Source organism: Ahaetulla prasina, chromosome 3 (assembly GCF_028640845.1).
Source record: "Ahaetulla prasina isolate Xishuangbanna chromosome 3, ASM2864084v1, whole genome shotgun sequence".
Classification (NCBI taxonomy): Eukaryota; Metazoa; Chordata; class Lepidosauria; order Squamata; family Colubridae; genus Ahaetulla; species Ahaetulla prasina.
The window spans coordinates 184,547,337-184,570,667 of record NC_080541.1 but is presented as its reverse complement, the minus strand read 5'-3'; the positions used below and the strand labels follow the sequence as shown (position 1 = coordinate 184,570,667).

Genomic DNA, 23,331 nt, shown 5'->3' with positions numbered 1-23,331 from the left:
TGTTGGGAGTTGCAGCTTAGAAACATCTAAAAATGATCCCCATTCCTGGTACAGGAAAAGACAAATAATTGTTTTCATTCATACTACTGGCATGTTTTTCATTTGTACTATTTTTATACAGTTTTAATTGCTTTTGTATTAAAGGAGTTATGTTTTTTATTTTTTAGAGAAATGCATAACAGGCAATAACATGCATTTCACAGTGTAAATACTATGTCCAGGCTTTGGAACCCATAATTGTTGGTGAGTACAAACTGTCTTGTGTAAAAAAATTAGCTGATTTCTAAAGAGAAAAAGGAACAAAAAGAAGGGAGAAACAGAACTTCAAGCAGCAATAAATATGCATTAACCATTTTACAAGCAAGGGGAAAAAAATCTGGACGATCAATGAAACAGCAAGAAATTCCATTTAATAATTTAAATGGGCAATATGAAATGCAAACTTTTATTTTTACAAATTAGATACAATTTCTTTCATCAAGTGCAAATAACTTTATGAACTACACCTTTTTTTCATTATTTTTCAAGGGATACTGGATGATGGCATATGGCACAGCAACTATAAATAATTTAGCTTTATTGCTTATATCTGGTTATATTTCCTATTTGAGATGGACTTGTCAATTTCTTTACTTTTTACAAATCGATACAGGCAAAATAGATCTCAAAAAGCAAAATTCAACACCATGTTTTTCTTTTCAAAGCTGTCCCCCATTTCTGGTTATGTCTCTATTATTTTTCTCTGAAGTAAATAACCGACTTGAGTGTCTATCTCTGACCTCTTCCACAAAATAAACAAATGCTTGTAAGTTCAAGAAAATGTTGCATCCAATTAGCATTTATAATAATGGAATCTCACCTAAAATACTACGACTGTGTTTACATCAAAACCACTTCTGTGTTGGGTGGAAGCAACCATAAGCACCTGTGGATAGGCTCAAGCAGATATTTTATTATTCAAAACCTATATTATAAGTATCTTGCGCCAGATTGCCTACTTTCCCTTGGGAAATGGCAGATATAGATCTAAGGGTTTGATCTTAAACGTTTCCTTCTCCGCCCGCCTCCCCACGATGGAATGTCTCTTTATTCCCCCTGGCAGGGCCCCTTTTCCTTCAGCTGGAGGTTCCACTACATTCTGTTTCATAGCTGAAATGTTGTGAATTTGGCAGAACTAATTCTTGATTCTGGATCAGGTTAAAATAAGAGGTAGAAAACCCATAGCACGCAATATTAGTGAAAATCAGCAGTATTGTATATGAACTGATTATAATTGCATACCACTTTCCATAGTTCTGATTGCTAATTTAATTTAAGAGTGCTTTTCATCAATAGCATTTGCACTTGAATATGAATCAGTGCTTGACTGACAGTTTATGTCACTGCAGAGTCCTTAATGCTCTCTGAGCTTGGTTGTTTGCTGGCAAACATTTCATCCTTAGTGCTAGAAGGGAGTGGGGTTTGCTCTCTTTTTATATAGGGTAGCTTGCCCTGTCAGTTTATGTAATTTGAAATGGACAAGGAAGAAACACTCGACATGATTTTATATCAACAAGAGCTACTCTAAAAAACAAATTCAATGCAGGATTCATCTTTGTAGCATGAGAAAACGAGTACCTCTGAGTAGGTGCAGAAAACATTTCCCTCCTCACTAAGAATCCATAGCTATATTTTTGAATTAGGAAGGGAAAAAAAAACTTTGAGTTAAAAGTTATGACTTCCCAAAAGACCCCAGACCCTTTTACAGACCCTGCAGCTTAATGGAGCATCAGAAAGAGAACCTAGTGATCTCTGTATAATATGTTAGAACCAAACATTCTTCTACCTGTACAAAGCTAAATTTCAGAAAGAGTGAGTTTAAGTAGCATGGTGAATGTGTTAAAAGAGTTTTAATATGGGGACAGATTCCAGTATATGATTCTTGATATATTCTTTAAAGATGCCTTTGATAATATTTGAATTGAATTGATTTTTAGGAGCTGCTTGTTATCAAAGCATAATTTCACATACACAAACTCTATCTTCGGGAGTTATGTTGGAGTTTACTGTAGTGAAGAAAATAAAATTCCAAGAGCTGAAAATGTAAATTACATTTAGTCATCATTCCCCCAATTCCATGTTTGGATTCTTTTCTGTTTCTTTTACACACACATCCTCTTTTCTCAGGCAGGTATAAATATTGTAGTTTCTAGTAGAAAAAACCCTCTAAATAATATAAAGACAACTCAAAATGATTGCACTTAATAATATGAAAAAGGTAGAAAGGAGAGCATCCTAGTGCACATTCACTTACTCCTGCCCTTCACACCACTTGCTTTCTTATCACTGTTACTCTTTGGCAGAGCTTACAAGAAGTCTGATCTCTCAGCACAAATGTCTGTGGGGAAAATCTTATCAGAAAAGCTCACTTTTCACCAACGTCTGCTCTCTGCTCCCCCTTCCTCCTTTCCAGACATTATTCTGTATGGGTAGGTGGCTAGGCTAGGCTTTCAACACCAAAATCCATCATGAAATGATGCTCTTCTAGTCACCACACTTGCCATTCCCAAGAAGGGCAATTTCCTTTCACATTTCTGTGATACACCTTTTTATTGTATGATCTATATCCATTGTATCCCCTCCCCCATGTATCTGGTTTGATCTTCTCTGCAAGACTGCTTGATTCATTTTTCAATTAAAACCATAACAGTCTGATAAATAAGGCAGAACCTTCCACATTCCAGGTGTCCATTGCTCTCAGTTCTTTACAAAAGTGTTCAGCTGGATCAATTCCATTGCTTAGCAGTTGCTCAGAGTCTTCCCATTTCATTGGTGTCCAAGAAGCAGAGGCATCTTATGATAGCAGAAGTACTTCTTTTTAGAAACAGTTCATGCAGAGAGATGTACCCAAGCAGCCTCTTTAGCAGTTGCCTGGTAGCAGAAGGAGCCACACATAATGGCATATATATGAGAAAGCTGAACTGACTGGGAGATATGGGCCCCAGCAGAGGACTTTTGGGAAGAGTGTGGGCGATTTCAACAGGCTGAGACTTCAGTATGGAAACACAAGGGAGGGGATTTAGTTCCTTGTGGCCAGCTGTTCCTTCCATGGCCAAATCATCAGTAAATTTGATTTGAAGAAAAGCCAAGGAATGACCAAGTGTTAGATGCATCTGCATAGTGAAGATGGCGGGTTTCTATTTGTAGGAAAAAAATCACCGAAAAGTAACAATAAGCATAAGAAAAAAAGTTTTCTTGGCAGTCGAGAAACCTGGAAGGTTGGTGAAAATATGAGGCTATTTATAAGGTCTAAGAAAACTTGAAACTTTGGAGCGGAGGAGTTTGATGAAAGAGCGTGGCAGCATTTCCTTATGCTTTTCTGTGTATTTAAAGTAGTTTTGTGGATGAGCTAACACATCAAAGAAAGCCTTGATTAACTTCTTGTCCTGCAAGGGAAGCGAATGACAACTTTAGACGTAACCACAAGAATTGTAATAGTCCATAGAATCTTTGACAAACAGTCTGTCTAGAAACTGGTACTACCTTTGCTATATAACTAGCAAGGTTGAGAATGGAATCAATAGCGGAACCATTAATCCAAAAGATTATTTTATACACACCAAACCATTCCAAACCAAGCAGCAGGTAAATCCATGAAATCCACCCAGACTCATGCTGTATGTTATAATGAGCTACAACACTATTAATCCATGTCTAATAGTGTAGCTAGAAAAAATATAGAATCATTATATGATAATACTATGGCACACATTTCTTTAATAACATGTTATTGGGGAGAAATATGGAAGATAATAGGCTTCATCTGTTCCTGTTTAGCACATAAGTTGTCCCTATATCTATCTGCTAGTATTAATACATTACTTCAGGGATCATTCTTTTTTATTAATTTTTATTTTTTTAATATAAACATTCAATTTTTCCTTAAACAGTGTATCGTCTGGGTACAAATATCTCTATGCAATAACCATCAAGATTTACAACAGCATTCATTACATTGATATTAATTCTCTGATCTTACAATTGTAATATTGAACATAGTAAACCTATTCATTTTCCCCTCTTAACATATCTTCTAATAAGAATATAATAATATTAAGCATAATAATCCTAATAGTCATAATAATAACAATCATACTGTATACATGTCTATCTTAACATATTTTCCACTCTTCTTTAATCTCCTTTTATTTCCAACTTCCATTTTTGTTCTCTAACCATTGATAAAATAATTCCCATATCATATAATATTCAGTTTGTTCTTTCTCCTTAATTGCAAGCGTTAATCTGTTCATTTCTGGACATTCTAATATTTTCCTAATCACATTCTCATCAGTAGGGATCTCTTCACTTTTTCAAGTTTGTGCAAATACAATTCTAGCTGCAGTTAATACATGAATAATTAAATATGTATTCTCTTTACTGTAAGTTTCAGTTAAAATCCCCAACAAAAATATTTCTGGTTTTAAATGAATGTGCTGCTTTATCATCTTTTCCAGCCATGAATGTATTTTTGTCCAGTATTTTCTTGCTTCTACACATGTCCACTACATATGATAATAGGACTCAGGTATCTGGTGGCTGACTTATCTTTGAACATCTTTGCCAGCCTCGCCAGTGCAAAGTGCCATCTATAAAACATCTTATACAGATTTTATTTATATGCAGTTGACATCATTAATTTGTAGTTCCTGTCCCACAATTTCTGCCATTTATCTAATTTTATTGTATGACCAAAATTTTTTGCCCATGCTATCATTGTCTCCTTCACTTGTTCATCTTCTAGTTTTATGCCCAGTAAGTAGCTGTACAATTTCTTTATCAATCTTTGTTCTGTCCCAATTCAGGGATCATTCTTATAATTATTTTGACGTGGCAGCAATGAATGGTTTTTGACATGTTTTGTGACTTGCTGTGCTGCCTTGTCTATTTTACAAGTTGTAGCCAGTTTAGGGGAGCATATATTATGTTGGCTCTCGGCTAAGGTATTTTGAGTTTCTGTGAGGTCCAAGAATACAAAATTAATTTGCTCCCCACTGTTTAAATTTTTCTCAATGTATATCTATTTTTTTCTCAACATCCAAGAGTGTGGAGAAAATCCTACAAACTGAATAATTATTAACTAGCAAATTTTCCTGATCTCCATTAAAGCTTTGCAAAATTATTCTAAATGCAGATATATACACTCCCCAATCCTGAGCTCTGGTGATAAGCTTGAAAAACATAGCTGAATAACAATTCATTCAGACTATTCATTCTGAATAGAAAGTATTTTCATTCTGTTTGAAAAATATGGTTCAGTTTCAAACTGTGTGTAAGGAGACAAATTGCCACATCCCCCAACCTCATGTTTTTCCTCTAGTATACTATTGGGGGGAAAAGAGTCAGCTACATATGTTAAGCATAAGTGCAATGCCATTATTACAAGTGTACCTTCTGTTATATTTTAAATTAAGTAAAAACAGAGGTATTTCTATAACTTCTTCAATTACTCAAGCTACTATTTCCCCAAAGGGGAAGGAACAATTTCTGGCAAAAAGCTGGAGCAGGAAGGAAATCATTAAAGCCCCTCCTCACACAATTTAATGTGGATTTGCATTCAAAACTTCTATAGCTGTATCTGAAAAAAAAAAGGTAGGGGGAAGACTAACTGAAAGCCATTTTCTAAAATGTACACTCAGCAAAATGCCTTTTGGCTTTTATGCTAACAGTTTATATTTCTCCTCACATTACAAGGAGCTCTCTAAGTTCTCTAATAAAAAAATAATATTAGTCCCACTTTCAAATATGTTTTAAAGCTGAGATGTATAGAAAACAATGCACATAAGCATACGGATGCTAAAGGATACCAATGACTCAAATCCTTATTAGTAACATAAAAAATAGCTTTACCTTCAATATCTCCTGATGATTTTCAGATGCATAGAGTCTGCCATCTCGGACAATGTCTTCTACCAGCTGTTCATAATCCTCTGCATTATTAGGTAAAATGGTCAGCAAGATATGAGAAAAGAAAAGCAGCCAGTAAATTTATTTCAAGTGCAATGTACTGTATACATTCCAGGGGTAAAATGCTCCCGGATTATACCAGATCGCGTGATCCGGTAGCGATCATGGCCAGTAGTTCGGCGATCCAGTAGCGATGGCGGAGCAAAGCTCTGACCACTCGCCCAGGGCATCATTACTTCCTGATTTTAACCAGAAAGGAATGTGTTTTTTATATTTTACAGAAGGTCTGTGCGTGCATGTGACATGCATGCGAGACAGCACTTCCGAACTAGTAAGGGAAGTAAGTAGATTTCACCCCTGATACATACTGTATAATGCATCATAAAAAGATTTTGATAATTTCCAGAGTTGCCTTGTGGAATTTGGAGGGAAGGGAGAATGAAGAAATACACTCTAACTAGCAGTTTGTAGAATAGCAATGAGGAAAAGATGTACAGATGCCATGATATATTATAGCAATGGTTTTCCCTATGACACTTCCCTATGGAAGCACAGGTTGGACTGTGAGGAATAGAAAGAATATTGTCCTTTTAAACTTTGGAGTTGCAAAAAAAGTTCTGAGACTCTGGATTGCTAGGTAAACAACAAATCAATCCAGAATTTTCACTCGTGGAGAAGTGAGCCGCCTGAAATTATATTTTCAATACATTACTGGAAGATTTAGCTCTCTAGAGAAGTCTATAATGCTAGGAAAGGTTAAAGGAAAGAATGAAAAAGAACAACACACAGCAAAGTGCACCAAATAAATTAGAGCAGAAAAAGGTGCACATTGGAAGACCAGAAGTATTGGATTGGAAACATATGCTGGACAAAATCTTCCATATGCTCCGCAAGATTTGAACTTCATTTCATGGTAAATTATTGTTATCAGAAAGAGAAAGTGACACACCAAGATGTAGCACACTTAAAGAGAATAACTATAATAAACTTAAACAACAAATAGTGAGGGACTTGACAAAGTGGGATAACTTATAACTATCATTGACAGGAAAAATATCAACGATTAAGATGAATATATTGCCTAGAATGTTATATTTGTTCCAGACAATTCCAATTAGGTTGGGGAAAGGTTATTTTGAAGAATTGAATAAAATAGTGTTGAAATACATCTGGCAAGCGAGGATAAAATTAAAATTGTTACAAGATGTCAGAACACGAGGAGATTTTGGCTTGCCTAATTGGGAATTATACTACCAAGCAACAAATTTGATGTGGATCAAGGAATGGATAACGTTAAGAAATACTAGAATATTGACTTTAGAAGGGCATGACTTGTTGTTGGGATGGCATGTTTTCTTGTGGTATAAGGAAGCAAAAACATAGGGGTATTTCAGAAGACATTTTATACGAGAGGCCTTGTTATTAAATTGGGAGATGATTAAGAGACAATATTATTTAAAAATTCCAGTCTGGTTATCAACTATTGAAGCATTTTCATACTCAATAACATTTAGAAAGGAACAAATTGTTAGATATAGAGAATTACTGAATGAAAAGGGCGAACTTAAATCCATGCAAGAATTAGAACTACAAGGCATAAAAATGAATTGGTTTTCTTATTTGCAAATACATTCTAGGTATGATAAAGATTCCAAGACAGAAGGATTTTATAACAACTTGACTAACTTAGATAAAATTTTAACAGGTACTGATGAAAATGTAATCAAAAAATTATATGGATACTTATTAGAGGTTAAATTGGAAGAAGAACAAGTTAAAGAAACAATGATTGCTTGGGGGAAAAATTTTGGACATGGGATTGATCTAGAGAAATGGCAAAAATTGTGGTTATAAAATTATAAAATGACAATGTCAACTGCATATAAAGAGAATTTGTATAAGATGTTTTACAGATGGCATCTATCCCCGACGAGAATAGCCAGAACGTTCAAGAACAAATCCGAAAAATGTTGGAAATGTCATCAGATACCGGGTTCATATTACAATATGTGGTGGACATATGTAGAAACTAAAAGATACTGGATTAAAATCCACATGTGGTTGGAAAAAATGATTTAAAAACACATAGATTTTAAACCAAAGGTTTTATTAGGGATCATACCTGAAACTTATAATAGAAAATGAGATATTTGATTGTGAATGTATTAACAGTGGCTAGAATTGTGTTTGCTAAAAACTGGAAAAATGAGAAATACCAACACAAGATGAAGTTATTAACAAAATAATGGAATGTGCTGAAATTAGCAAATTGACATTTGAAATTAGGGAACAGGAAGATAAACCATATTACAAAATATGGGACTTATTTTATCAATGGTTAGATAAAAAAATAGGTTAATGAAGTTTGATAGAGGTTTTTACAATGTAAGAATTGTTGAAATATATAAAATATAAAGTAATATCATTGGTTTGATTCAAGATGGTGAAATAAACGATGTAATACAATTAACTCAAAATTTAGAACATTTTGTATGAAGTGAGAGAAGAAATACTTATAGTTAAACAAATGATTAATGGACCAAAACATTTGGATATATATTAGATTGGTAAAATGTGAAATTAGATAAATTAAAAGATATGAATTTGGTGAAATTGCACAAAAGATTTGTAATCAACTAACCGACACACTGTTTGTATTTGTACTGAAGATGTTTTTATGTATGTTTGTCTAAAAAATAAAAAATATTCACAAAAAATAGAAAGTGACATTAATAAACTCATCTATAAGATCCAAAGACAAGCATTTCCAAGAGAAAGATTGATAAAGGAAAATGGTGCAGAAAACTAGACAATACTTCTAGACATAATTCTAGAGTTACTGAGACTATAGGAAGAGATAATAAGAATCTTTTTATCAGTTCAACATTTTTTATGTATATGGGTCACCAACCTAACTGTTTGAGAACTCCTTCTGGCATTAATTTTTTTTGCAAAAAACCCCAGGCTTGTCACAGCTATTTATAAATGCATGTTTAACTACAGGTAGATATTTAGAAATAGAGGGAAGCTTAATATTGTATTGCTTGCTACATGAACTTCAGTTGAAGATTCTTGCCATATAGCTGTCACAATTCAAGAAAATTATATCATAGCTATTGGACATTTATGATTTTTTGAAAGACAGACCAAATTTTTAAAAAAAATAAAAGGAAGACAACAGATCTTGCCTTTGTTTACTTTTATACCCCACCTCCAGCTATTAAAAGGCTAGAAATACACTCATTCTCATTAATTACATTAATACATTGGTCTGAAGTACTCAACTTTTTTATATATTTGAAATAATATCTTACTGCCAGAAATCTTATCTGGAGAATTGCATTTTGTCACCCATGCTTTCCAGTATCCATGTATGTTGCATGAATACTGCAAAGGCTTTGGATTTAAATATATAAGCTATTTGGATGTGTGTGTGGGTTTGTGTGAAAGTTTTTCAGATATCCATGCTTAACATCAAGGCCTGGGGCCAAATGGCATCAGAAGAAGGACTAGGAAGCATAGGTCCACAAAGTACCTACATGCTGAAAAGATCAAACTTCATAGCATAGCTCTATAACTTCCTCATACTTACCATCATATGTGACATAAGGAATCTGGAAGCCTCTGGCGCTGTTAACTTCACTGGTTTTAAAGTTAATCCATAATTTTCGGGACCTTGCAGTGAACGCTATAGGCCTCTCATAGGTCTGGCATGTCTCATAGGTTGTGATGGAGGATGGAGACGCTGTAAAAGAAAACAGATCATGTTCATACATTGTTTAGAATCACACAGCTCTTTATACCATCAAATATTAAGCATTAGAACATCTTCAGGGATGAAGGAAGATACGTAAATAATATAAGGCTTTTATTCCTTTTGCTAAAGATTCTTACCTTTCAGAGATTAAAGGGAAGATATATTTGAATTCCAGGTGTTGTTTTTTTTTAAGGAAGCATAGCTTAACCAAGTTGTATCATCTTTAGTTGAAAATTTTAAAAGGGCATTTACCAGTAGATCTGAAATAAGGGCAGACCAATTCACCTGAAGACATTTTTGGGGATTTAATACCACAAAGTTTTTGTGAGCCAGGGACAAATACTACACAATAAAGATCTTGTCTGAAAACTTCTGAACTTGGAGCACTTAACAGACTTCCACAATAATCCTCTTGAAGGCTTTCTGAGTAACAATGACAATTAGTAAATCTTCTTATACTCATGGATTGCTCTAAAATACATTTTTTTAAATGTCATTATATTCCCAGTTTAACTATATAAGTTAAGTATTATGTATGATAAGTATTCCAATCCAGAAAAAAATCAGATCCTGACTCTCAGCATCTGGAAAGCTGTCCTCTCTGTAAGGCATCAGTTTCAATGTATATACTAAAGACCCAAACACTAAATACTTTAGGACATGCTAGAAGAATCAGCTATTAGTTTGCTCGTTACTTCCTCTCCAGTGAAGATGAAGGAGGGTGGTACTACATCTACACCTACAACAGGGATCTGCTGAAAGCTGATCCTGTAAAGCTATCTTGCGTATGGTCCCAATGAAGCATTGGGTTACCTACAGTTTTTCCGCATCACCAGGACATCCCCACATTCATCCTCAGATGGCAGGAAGATTTCAGGCACCACAATCAAAATCTTGCGCTTTGGAGGTGGGTTGATGTTCCAAGTGCATTCCACATTTGCAGGATAGTTTCCAGGGTAATTGGGAGACTCAATATAGCCAGTGAACTCCCCCAGTTCCCCACCACATTGACGGTCTGCAAGAAAACAAATTTAAAAATGTTGGGATATCAGCTGAGAAACTGGCAGTCAAAGGAGATTGCAGCACTGCCTTGTGAATGTAATGTAATGTAAGTGTGTGTGTGGTGTGTAACATACACAAAAATAGAAAGTCAAGAAAACAGATAATTTCAGATAGTCACATCTATACAAATTAATTCTTATTTTGTTCTTACAAAATCCACGCAACTCTTACAAGACAAAGCATACTTTTGCACTGTGATACAGAAGTTGAGCCATCAAAGTCTGTCGTAGTATTCCCAGGGCATGCAATACAATAGTTTTGACGGAAGTCTGGCTGATAGGTGCCTATCACACAACGAATGCAGCGATGGACACTGGTGTTGTAATAATGGCCTGGAGAGCATTGAACTGAAAAATTAAACAAAAATTTTAAAATCAGTTTAAATATAATAGAAAAAAACATTAATTGGATAAGTATATTTTTAAATAAAAAGTCACTTTCAACAATAAGTACAATACAGTAACAGAATGCCTGCTCCTTTTCTCCTTTTCTTCATTCTACAGTACTATAGTATTCTATAGTAACACAGGGTTGCGTGTTGAGTCCCTTACTATACACTCTTTATGTGCATGCCTGGATTCCCACTCACGCTAGTAATACTATTACTAAATTTGCAGATGATACAACAGTGGTGTATCCTCTCCGGGGTGGGTGAGTCTGCCTATCGAGATGAGGTTGCTTTCGTGGTATGGAGACAATAACTTGGTCCTTAACACCAATAAGACCAAGGAGCTTATAGTGGACTATAGAAGGAATAGATGAGACATCCAGCCCTTGCTTATCAATGGAGACCGAGTGGAGCAAGTGGCCAGTTTTAAGTTTCTGAGGGTTATCATAAAAGAGGGCCTGACCTGGGGCACTCACATTGCAGCACTGGTCAAAAGGGCCCAGCAGAGATTATACTATCTGAGACTTCTCAGGAAACAACAACTGGATGAAAAACTGCTGGTGACCTTCTACTGTTGCACCATAGAGAGTATTTTAACTTACTGCACCTGTGTATGGTTTGCCAATTGCACAGTGGCAGATAGGACAGCACTCCAGGTGGTTAATGTCATTACCCAGAGGATCACTGGTTGCTCTCTCCCCTCTTTGGAAGAGCTTTATGGCTCCTGCTGCCTTAAGAAAGTTCAAAACATTTTTAAAGATCCATCTCATCCTGGGAACCCTTTTTTTGAACTATTACCATCAGGTAGATGGTACAGGATAATAAAAACAAGGACAAATAGGTTGAAAAACAGCTTCTATCCCAGGGCAGTAACTATATTGAATTCTACTGTATTAATAAAATATTGGGGTTTCAATTCAATTGTACAGAATGTGAACAATGTGTGTTATGATGTACACTGAAGATGGCATTTAATTTTGTTGTATGAGACAATAAAGTAAAGTAAACTTATAATTATCTCAAACCAAAAGGACTCTGGGAAGCATACAACACCATACCAAAAAAATAAAAATAAATAAATAATAATGAACAACTAGTTCAAATTTAATATCAGAAAATTAAAATACCCCTGTAAATAGATAGATGTTCACAACCAGTCAGCTGTTACAGGTGGTATAAAATATTTAACTATTTTGAGGAATTACAGAAAGGTGGAGATAGCATGGGGGATAGGAGATATCCACAATGTGACAGCTTCTATAGAGAAAGCATATCATTTTGCCCGCATATCTTAGAACAGGGATCCCCCACCCCCGGTCCACAGCATGTCATCAATTGGTCCTGTAAACAAGTAAAACTCCATCCGTGGGATGCAGGTAGCATATGAAACCACACTCCTTCCGGTCCGTGGAAAAGCCTCTCTCCATTGAACTGGTCCCTGGTGCCCAAAAGCTTGGAGGATGCTGCCTTAGAAAAAAGAGGACTTTTCAATAGTCTCTCTGTCAAAGATGGGACCGAACAGGCTGTTTTAATTCCAACAAGCATTGTCCAATATATGTCAGTGTTACTCCACCAAGGTTTTTAAATAAAAAACCAATTTAAATTAATAGAATAGAATAGAATTTTATTGGCCAAATGTGATTGGACACACAAGGAATTTGTCTTGGTGCATATGCTCTCAGTGTATATAAAAGAATTAAGGCAAGAAACCTACTAGCAAGCAATGCAGTTAATACATTTTATACTAGCTTCTTCTACCAGATCTTCTACAAAAGTAGCTCTATGTAAAGTGCATTGCATTAGTCCAGGGCCTTCTGCTCCAGATAGGAGTATAATTGGAACACCATGGTCCTCCTACCCAAGATTTCCTGAATCCTGCTATTTGGGCAGGATTCAAAATTCCAAAACGACCACAGGGAACACAACCTTGCCTAGAATAACTATTGGGTTTAATCAGTGGTGGGATTCAGCCAGTTTGCACCACTTTGGGAGAACCGGTTGTTAACTTTCTGAGCAGTTTGGCAAAGTGGTTGTTGAAAAAAATCATTAGGGCAGAGAACTGGTTGTTAAATTACTTCAATCCCACCACTGGGTTTAATTGCCCAGAAGTGTATTGACCACTAGCAATTCCATATTGATAAGATTTAATTTGGCTTGTTTTGCTCCACCAGATCCTCACAACTTCCAACACCAGTTTAAAGCTCTCATGCCATCACTGGCTCACCCCAGAATCACGATGTGTAATTTAATGTCATCAGCCTACCGTAAGAGCTTCTTCAAAAAAGGTCCACAACCACCTACTTCAAAGCAGGTCCAAACACTTCCTCCCTCAAGAAGCATTGAAAGCTAGTCACTTGTGTGCTATCTAGCCATCTGAAAAAGCCAGGAGGGGCATGGATTCTCCATGCAGAAAGGTGTAGAGATCTAAGGAGATGGCCTTGGAGGAGGAATCCAGAAGCAACATTAAGTGAAAAAGAAATACGTTAAACTAAAGTCTGATGCTGTCACAGGCATACCTTTAGTATCGCAATCCTGGAAAGAAAAAGCTCCATCATGCTTGGTGGTCAACCCTCCACCACAATGGAAACATAACGCTCGGCCAGCTTCAGGCTGATAGGTGCCACGCACACACAATTGGCAGGGTTTAAAGCCATTTACAGAGTACTGTCCAGGAGGGCATTGACCTATGAACATTAGGAGAAAAATATAAAATTGCACTAAATGAAGTACATTCTCTCCACATATGGCTTGTAATGTGATGAATCAGCTGCATGCAAGAGGCATTATAATATATGAAACATACACAAGACTAGGGGAGCCATCCAGCATCCAAGAAATTACCTACAGCAATTCTATGCTTCAGCGCTGGATCAGAATAATGGCAGCATAAGGAGACAAGCCATTATGAGAGCTTTTTATCCAAATCCTGGATGTAATTTGGACAAAATAGTTATTAAGCTGACAATAGTTATTTGGCTGCCTCAGCTTCATAAGCGCTTTTGTTGACTGCTTTGTTGTCAATGCATTCATTATTTGAAAAGAATGATGAGAAAGATGCTCTGACTCCTACAACACATCTTGCCTCCCTGTTATTCTTCTAGGAGCTTCTAGTGACAACAATCATTTTTTCGTCCATTTTCATAGAATCAGGACACCATGTGGAAAAGTATGAATTATAGACTCTCTATAGATAGCATTTTATACTATCAACTCCAGGGCAAGACACTTTGCTGGAGACAAAGCAAATTGTATGATTTAAAAGTTATCTTTGAGAATCCTTCTTCTGAGATGACACTGAGATATTGTGCAAACTTGCAACACCAATAGTGCTGAGTAATTGCAAAAGCTCTTATTCTAAGATTTTGGGACACATTTCTTAAATAACATAAAAGTTTAAGGTTTTTTTATTAGTGTGGAAGGCATTCTTACAATACTGTTTCTGAGCATCTTTATTATTATTATTGATATCATTAGCTTATGCTGGTGTTAGATTAGCCAGGAGACCACAATGCTATTGCAGAGTAGTAGTTTGGTTGCCAATTTATCAACTCTACTGCAGGACATACTTGTGTACTCCCCAAGGTGTGCCACAAGAGGGCAAGTTGGCTTCACACCAGAAAGAAAGAGGAGTGGCTCTTCCTGCAGCAGCATCTTTGGCTCCTTTTTTCCCCTGGAGTCACCATGTAAAAGAGTGCTGCAACTGGGAAGGTTCAGAGCAGGCAGGAATCTGACCACCTGTACAGAGCTCTAGCTTGTCACCCCACCGAAGTGGTATCTATTTATCTACTTGCATAGAACATGCTTTAGAACTGTTAGGTGGACAGAAGCTGAGGCAAGTGACAGGAGCATACCCTGCCACACAGTGCTAGGATTTGAACTGCTGGAGCAGAGACCATCTCCAGCATCATTAGACCATTGACCTACTGCACCTCTTGGGATTGTGATAATGCCACTAACAACCCTTCTTCCTGGTACTTCTGTTCTACAAATTCTTGAACTTCAGTTCTAATCTTGGGGTCTACTGCAGCTCATGTCTGTACCTGCGCAAGCGCTTATATTTGTTGCTCCAACAGGCCCATAAGCATCACTCCCAGGGCAAAGGTCACAGGAGAGCTGGCCTTCTTTCTCCTGAAAGGTCCCTGGAGGGCAAAGGACACACTGCTCCATCTGGCCATGGTAGTATGTTCCTGGCAGGCAGCTAACTAAGAGAGAGGCAAATGTACTAGTGACATAGGTAAAAAGACAATATTCAAGTTAACATCTGTTTTGAAGGGAAGGCACTTTATCCTCCCCAGTGCCTAGTGCACCATAATAAAGCTTAAGCTTTTAAAAGAATGAGCATAAGAACTCTAGCTCTCCTTCAGAAGAACAAGCAGTTGCCAGAGATGTTAAAAGCTGAAAAAACGATATTTAAGCAGCACTAAAGTAGCACTAAAGGTTGGTAGTTAATTTGCAAATGGCTCTTCAATTCTTTCCTTCCTTAGTCCCCACTGCCTTAGGTGCTTGCTTTTTTTTTCCCCTTACCACACTTGGATCCCAGCCTCTGCTGTCCTGGCCCACAACTCTCCTGCCTCTCAGGAGACAAGCTCAGCTTCCGGGCCACCTCATATTCCATTCCCGAGACACGAATGAGGAATCGCTCCTGGTTTATGGATTTCTTCAAGGCTTTGATAGCTAACTTCAGTTTTTTCTCAATCTTCTGCCGTACACAGTTCAGATTGCAGCTAGCTAAAGATAAATGAAGGAGATTAAATCAGTTTATAGCAGTGGAATGAGTAAAGTCATGCTGAAGGTATTTTGTATTCTTTCCTCGTATATCAGTTCATTCAATAACAATCTCATGTCAGGGAAAGGGTGACAGTAAAGCAATAGGGCAAATGTTGCATTCAATAGCAATAGCAATAGTACTTAGTACTAGTACTTAGTACTTTACACCCCTCTCTAAGCGGTTTACAGAGTCAGCACATTGCCCCCAACAATCTGGGTCCTTATTTTACCGACCTCTGAAGGATGGAAGGCTGAGTCAACCTTGAGCTGGTAAGAATTGAAGTACTGGCACTCAGCACATTTAACCTGCAATACTGCATTTTAACCACTGCGCCACCATGGCTCAGTGGTGTTTGCTATTGATTTCAAACAGCAAACAACAATCCAACAACATTCAGAAGATATTGAGGTTCTGTCTTTCAGTCTAGCAGTTTGAACTGAACAGTGGAAGCAATTTACTGGTCTTTTTCTATATCTATATCTGGTTACTCTCACAGGATGTCTCATAGTGGTTGCGGCTGGGCTGTCTGAAGCTCAGAACCCCTTCAAAATAATCACTGTGGGGTTTGCCATTTTGTCACACTGTTTTTCTTGTTTTAAAAGTTGGAAGACATTTAAAGCTCATAAAATCTCACAAATCAAGAACATACACAAAAGTGTTGTACATTTATTTCATTTAAAATCAAGGAACCTCTGCAGTTATCAAACACTGTATGTTATCTTGAAAGTCTGTAAAAAAAACTTTACAATAATTCATAAAGCTATTGAATTCTTTTAACATTTAACTATTAACAGTATTTTTAGCAGTGTTTCTCAATCTTGGCAGCTTGAAAAGATGAGGGAGTTAAATGTGCCAAGGTTGAAAAACACTGAACAATAGTTATCAGAGGCTTTCTAGATTGCATTGGAAAGTTGTAATCAAATGGATATGCATTACCATATCTGGTGACAGTATTCATTTAATTACTCTTTTGATTTAATCTTTTTTAGAAATTTTACAAAAATCATACAATACACTATTGTTAATTCAAAACTGGGTGTATCTTTTCTTCAATTTGGCTTGCAATGGCTAAATGATTTGAAGTAATTGTATAGTTTAGTATACAAAAACAATGGAAAATTTAAAAAATATGTTTTCTTAGACCAATAGATTTTTAAAAATATGGGAAATAGCATTGGCTAGAAAATGAATCCAGTAGCAACATTTTTTAAAAAGCTCTTCTATCAAACATTATTTTATTCTCATTTAGTTGTAAATAATAATTAAGTAATTCTAAATTTATTATTTATACCCACATATATGATTTTAGACAGAATATGAATATTTAAATTTTTGTTTTTCCAGATTACAAGCGCATGCATATATAAACATATAATCTCCTAAACTATACAGATGTGTAGTTTATTTTGATCCAGGCTGTTTTGACTTTTGATATTTTGTTGCTTACTCTTTATGAAGAAAGAATGCATAACATGTTAACATCACAATGCAATACTTTAATAGTAATATTTGCATTTTGTTTACTATTATTATTATTATTGTATTGATCGTTGCTTTTGTAGATTGCTTAGCAATGCCTTGACTGAAGCAGTTTAGACACACACATATTTTCCATGTTCTTTTATCAACACGGTTAGTGATAGTGACCGTTTTCCTCTTTAAAAATGAACTAATATTAATAATAAGATTGATTGTTGGTCATGAAATGCCACTCATCACAATGGTTATAGTCTGCTGAATTGTGATAAGATTGCTGTTTCTGGTCTGTCCCTGTTCACAACAAATCCCTGCCCCAGAAAGGAAAATAGTGATAAAAGCACCTACATCTCTAGAGATGCACTATTACTGGATGATGATGCCAAGTGAATTTTCAACTTCCCCTCCCTGTTTTCCAATCTTTTTTGTCACTTACTCTACCTGTGATCTCTTCAGGTTTGATTTCAGCTTCAAACTCCAGGGTAATGCGAGTCACCTCTTTGTTGGGAGAGTTGCGAGCCCGGCGTCCTTTGCCTTTCTTTGATGAATCACACTTTAGGTTCACGAAAGACACTTGGCAATCTGAGCAAGGGGCTGACCCACCTAGTAGAACCAATGTCAGTATTCTTTAAGGAACACACAATATTTTCAAAATCTTCACAAGCATATTCTTCTATAAACATTAAGCAAAATGTCTCTTCCTTCCCCTGATGAAAGGACTAAAGAGTCATAAGAAGGCATCTAATGGACCCCAGAGCTCCAGCAAACATCTCTCAGTATGTCTGTGGTGAAGGAAACCGTCAACAACCTTCTACTAAATCATGCATTTGGAACTATTTTCAGCAAGACCCCATGCAAGAGAAATCTAGATTTCTCAAGCTTCATTCTCATTCTCCCTTTGCTTTTTAATTAGTGCTGTTAATTATAACACAGAAAGCATAGTCTTCTGGTCATAAAGGGACAACATTTTACAAGACTCTAGCCATAAATGCATACTGCTTTGTCAGAATTCAAAGAACGTTGCCTTAATTAGAAATAAGTAGAGTACTGCTATTTTTTTTTAAATCAATCACTTCTTTTTGCTCCTCTCACAAGTGGAAACAAATACTGAGATATCCAATTTTAACAAGTTAAAAAGTATAGAATAAACCATAAGTGGAAAACCTCAGTTTAGATATTATAATAAATAGACAATAAATAAATTGCAAATGCTCCTTCTATGATTTATTTGTTTATGGGGTTGGAAGATCTATGGAGCATTATGTATGTATTAATGTATTGCTTTCCTTATAATTTGGCTTAGGGAGCCAAGGAAACATTGTGTAGCTATGGTCACTGAAAAACTGGTTCTTGGTTTCACAAATCTTAAGATTGTAAATAATTCCAATTGAAGATTCTGCCAAGACATACAGAGGAGAGAGTACCTCACCTAGTCCTCCATTCCTGCCAGTATCATCCTGCTTGCCTTTCATGTGCGGATGGAGGTAGCATTTAGCATCTTTAATTTTAAAAGAAGCCTTTTGTTTGATTGGAGCAGCAACAGCCTCTAAAAGAAAAGGCAAATGCTAAGTTTGGAGAGTCAAATGCATTAGAGAGGAGCTCTCAGAGCTCAAGGCTCCAAGCTTACCAATGCAGGGATGGCTACCATTGCTGGATCTTGGTTGAGGCACCTGTTGCAGAATTGGGGTCCCACAGCTCACAGTGTAGCTGTTGTCAGATTCTGCAAAGAAAAAGACTTTAGAGATGTGGAGGTCTAGGCTCAGATACTTCTAACACTTGTTGCATGGATCTATAGTTGCAAGTTCAGCCCAGCCTGTTTTGAAATATCATCCCAAGCCTCATCTTGCCCATTGATGATTGTACCCCAATTTGACCCAGAATTCATAACTATATTATTTTCATAATTAAACAATGCTCCAAAGATCCTAGTTAAATAAGAATACATAAAAGAAGTACAGCTTGTGGCAGAGTGGGGTTCAAATCTGAACAGGCTCCCAGGGCTTATAGTCTTAGGATCAAGGGTATTCATGAGTCAAGATCACAATGCTTGCCAAGACAAGGATGGATCTGCGCTAAATACACAAAAAGCAATTTTGATGCTTCTCTGCACAGCTCTTAACAGAGTTTCAAGGCCTGCACTGTCAGTTAATACTTTCAGGTTGAAAATAGTGATAGGGCAATGAAAATATTCCTGGGTTTGCTTTGGGAAACAGATTGAGTTGAGATAGACATGTATGATCATCTCTTATCCAGGGCATAGAAAACTGGCAGTCAGCTCATCCTAAGTGTCAGGTGAACACTGTATAAGCACAGCCCTGCTGGGCATACTGTGGGAAACTGAAAGTGGTGGACATCTCCCAGTCTCAGCCATTTCCATTGTCTATCACAGCAATAAATCTTATGTTGCCATTTTATACTTTGGCAACTATTGAAGGATGGCAAATACAGACACTGGCACTATCTATACATTACATTCAATACTAACACAATAAGACCAACTTCTTGTACCTGCTATAAACCAAACATCAGTCGAAAACCTCAAAAAACTATTGCAAAAACTAGTAAGCCCTGAGACCACAAAACTAAGGTATGGAACAGGCTGTTCTAACTGCAGTAAAAAAATGAAAACAAAGAAGACATGGGTGTAGTGTATATGCATCAATGATTAAATAAAAGGTGGTACGTGTATGACACAGGAGTCCTAACTGTGCAAAATAGTGCTCTAAAAACATCTTGCACCAAAGCTATCACATGACAGTGATGTGTGTGAGTATGTCAATCTGAGTACTTACCTGGCAGAAAGCGAGCCTTGGAGGCACAGGTGAGGGAGCAGCTTTCCTTCTTGCCATTCTTGTTGCAGGTAAGTATGGCTCGTGGAGATACTGTGCCAGCCAAACAAATCTCCAGCTCTGAAGAACAAGCATCAATTGATAGCACTATGCAGATGAGAGTGCAATTCACAGAGGAGCAGCCAGACTCTGCCACTGGGATGGCTACAGTGCAGAGCCACACCTGAATCTCCAGCAGAAACAAATAAGCATCAGTGCACTATTGCTTCCTCCACTTGCCTCTGCCATGGATTATGGCAACAAGTCCTGTTCATGTTGAGCTCTGGCTCAGTCAGCTCATGGCTGATGTAGTAACTTTAGAAGAATGCATTGCTGGCCCTGAACCACAAATTGTAGAAACTTTAGAAATTTAGAATTTCCCAACACAAAAGTGGTTGCATATTTTTATCTTTCATTTAAATTGTTGTTGCAATAGGCTTGGTAAAAGAAAAAGATTGAAAATGTCCAATCCATTAAAAAAACAAATAGGACTTTTGAGCTAAGAAAAATTCCGGGTGGGTGGTATCTAAATTGGCAAATAAATAAGCTATTTTACTGGTATCAATCTGAAACTGCTGTATAGAATATCAATTCTATTATTGATAATCTTTAAGCTTTAGATACTCAAATCCGAGACCAATGCCATGCATTACATGTCTTTTGTGCTGTTTCAAGTGTTAAATACTTTAAAGATTCTAAACAGCAATTGATAAGGTGTTCAGAGATCACCAATGTTTACAATAATCTCTGCTAGGGTAATTTTCACTCCAATTAAAAACCTATACTGTTGAAAAGAATTTTCCGACTAGAGGGCAGTATGATTTCAAGCCATTTCTATATAGTACTCACCTATGCAATCTTTTTTATTCCAGTGAAGTCTGCAACCTGCAGGGCAGGTACATTCGTAGCTACCTGGGGTATTTACACATCCAAACTTGCAACCTCCTTGATTGACACTACATTCATCAACATCTGTAGGAAGACCAACAAGTATGATTAGTAAACTATTTGAAATCCATAAAACAAACTTTCTGACTGGAATAATCATTATGGTTCCTAGGTCTAATCCAGGAACTATAACTGAGGCTAGTAAGTGTAACAAAGAGAATTATTGAGATTAAGAGAAAGAAAAATGGGGTGAAACAATACCAACTACAAGAAAGAAACTATATATTGTTGCTTCCATTTGTCATTCAGAAGTGATCTGGCTGCTTATTTAATTGATTACACATATTGGACCATTAGTGTACAGGAGTCTTTATAAAAACAGCAAGCAAAATAATCCTATTTCAAGATACCCACAAGACTGATAAGGAATTGGAAACAGAGGACAGGAAGTTAATAAGAGGAATGGAGACAACTACAGCTATGAGTTTTGCTACTACAAATTGTTACAAGGAAGTAGGACAATCCTTTGGATATTTGCCATAGTATCTGGTTCTGATGAATTTACAGGCATGCTACTGTGATCTATAGTTATAGGGATTTAGTATACTGTATGGTTGTTGCATTCAGTACTGATTAGGGGACATTTGGTCCTGAACCAACATTTGAATGTATTGTACAATGTATTGCCTTCCTAAGGGGTTATACGTGTTTGTGTGCAGCAGCTTTTCCCTCTCCATCCTGATGACCTCCAGAATTCTAGCAACAGTTATGCCCAATGCATCTGGAGGACATTAGGTTAGAGAAAGCTAATGGACAGATTATATTTAGCATTGCCCATATTTCCATACTTCTGTTTCTTCATTATTCTCCTTCTCCATGAAACCTGAAAGTGAAAACATTATATAATATCATAATAAAAATGCTTCTCCCTTCTTCTTAGCTTTTAAATGACTAGAAAATCATATATAGGCTGAAAAATTACCCTTCATCTTAATCACAAAATTATTCTGGAGGCTGCATAATACGGGGCGATGAGGATTGCTTTGAAGATCTTAAGATCATATGAAGAACCTATAATTCAAGACCATCCACAGTAGTCTTTTGGGCAGGTAATAGGATATGTCCATCTCATCTCCCAGACATATGCTTGGATTAATGCTTGGATTAAATGAAAGCAGTTTTAAATTGCTCTAAAACATGATGTATGTCTTCACCCTAATATTACTTAAACCTTTCTACTTTTTGCCTTGCAACACAAAACGACAGGATTAAACTGGTAGAGAAACATTTTCAAAGCATGTTTTAATTTGGCAGGCCAAGCTAGAGCTTTGTGGAAAACTTTGTTCAGAGGTCTATTGCCTTTAGTTTATATAAAAATAAATAGAAGAAAGCAGATGAAAGAAAAGGAGATCTTCATCTAGGGTACCCTTCTGAACTATAAAAATACTGGACAACATATCTTGTCATCAAAATATCAGAATGTAATATTTTCAGAGGTTGTACAAGTTAATCCAGGGGCATAAGAAATATGAACTCACTGTTAGATATTTCTGCACATCCTTCTCATGCAACTGTGTCCACATAGAAACATCTGAAGGAACATCTGATGAACTCCCTAGCACTGTGATGGCGAACCTATGGCACGGGTGCCAGAGGTGGCACGCAGCGCCCTCTCTGATGGCACGCAAGCCGTCACCCCAGTTCAGCTCCGCTGCACATGAATGGGGGGCGGGGAGCGTGCGTGCATCCACAATGGGTGGGGCGTGTGATGGGGGCCACACACGCATGCATCAGGGTGTGTGGGGGCACACGCATGTGTGGGGGTGGGGTGCATGCAGTGGGCATGTACTGGGTGAGGCACATGCACGGAGGGCCATGCGCATTGCATTTGGGGGGGTTGGGGGGGCGCGCACTTTGGGCACTCAATCTGGAAAAGGTTAGCCATCACTGTCCTAGCATCTGGTGAGTCTACAAGTTATTCTTATTACCCTTTTTGCTTACAGGAGCTATATTTTCTATAAAATCCTCCTGTCTCAAGCAAACTATATCATATATTCCCTTTTCTTTACATTTATATTTACTTTTCTATTCCACAATTACTGGTTCAGAAGTCCTATTTTTTTTTTAGCATTTCAGCACCCTAAATCTGAAGGAGAGACAAGCATATTTTAAAGGCAATTCAGGGTTCTTTTGATAAGTTTTGAGAAGTACCAACTAA

The 23,331-nt window shown here is 36.8% G+C and overlaps 1 protein-coding gene across 8 annotated transcripts in view; it reads right to left on the bottom strand.

Moving 5' to 3' along the window:
• Window positions 1–2,461: 2,461 nt before the first annotated feature.
• The window catches only part of SCUBE3 (signal peptide, CUB domain and EGF like domain containing 3), a 130,730-nt gene continuing 109,860 nt past the window's right edge, over window positions 2,462–23,331 (bottom strand). For 7 of the 8 annotated variants that reach the window (XM_058176174.1, XM_058176175.1, XM_058176178.1 and 4 more), the window contains 13 exons: window positions 21,075–21,197; window positions 20,190–20,306; window positions 19,025–19,117; window positions 18,827–18,943; window positions 17,839–18,000; window positions 15,678–15,881; window positions 15,194–15,355; window positions 13,670–13,837; window positions 10,951–11,112; window positions 10,521–10,718; window positions 9,539–9,691; window positions 5,890–5,969; window positions 2,462–3,425 (listed from right to left, as the gene is read on the bottom strand). In XM_058176174.1, coding sequence (XP_058032157.1) covers window positions 3,276–3,425; window positions 5,890–5,969; window positions 9,539–9,691; window positions 10,521–10,718; window positions 10,951–11,112; window positions 13,670–13,837; window positions 15,194–15,355; window positions 15,678–15,881; window positions 17,839–18,000; window positions 18,827–18,943; window positions 19,025–19,117; window positions 20,190–20,306; window positions 21,075–21,197 — 1,889 coding nt within the window. In that variant the 3' untranslated portion in view covers window positions 2,462–3,275. The remainder of the gene's footprint in view (window positions 3,426–5,889; window positions 5,970–9,538; window positions 9,692–10,520; window positions 10,719–10,950; window positions 11,113–13,669; window positions 13,838–15,193; window positions 15,356–15,677; window positions 15,882–17,838; window positions 18,001–18,826; window positions 18,944–19,024; window positions 19,118–20,189; window positions 20,307–21,074; window positions 21,198–23,331) is intronic. The other variant, XM_058176180.1, reaches the window with a different exon arrangement.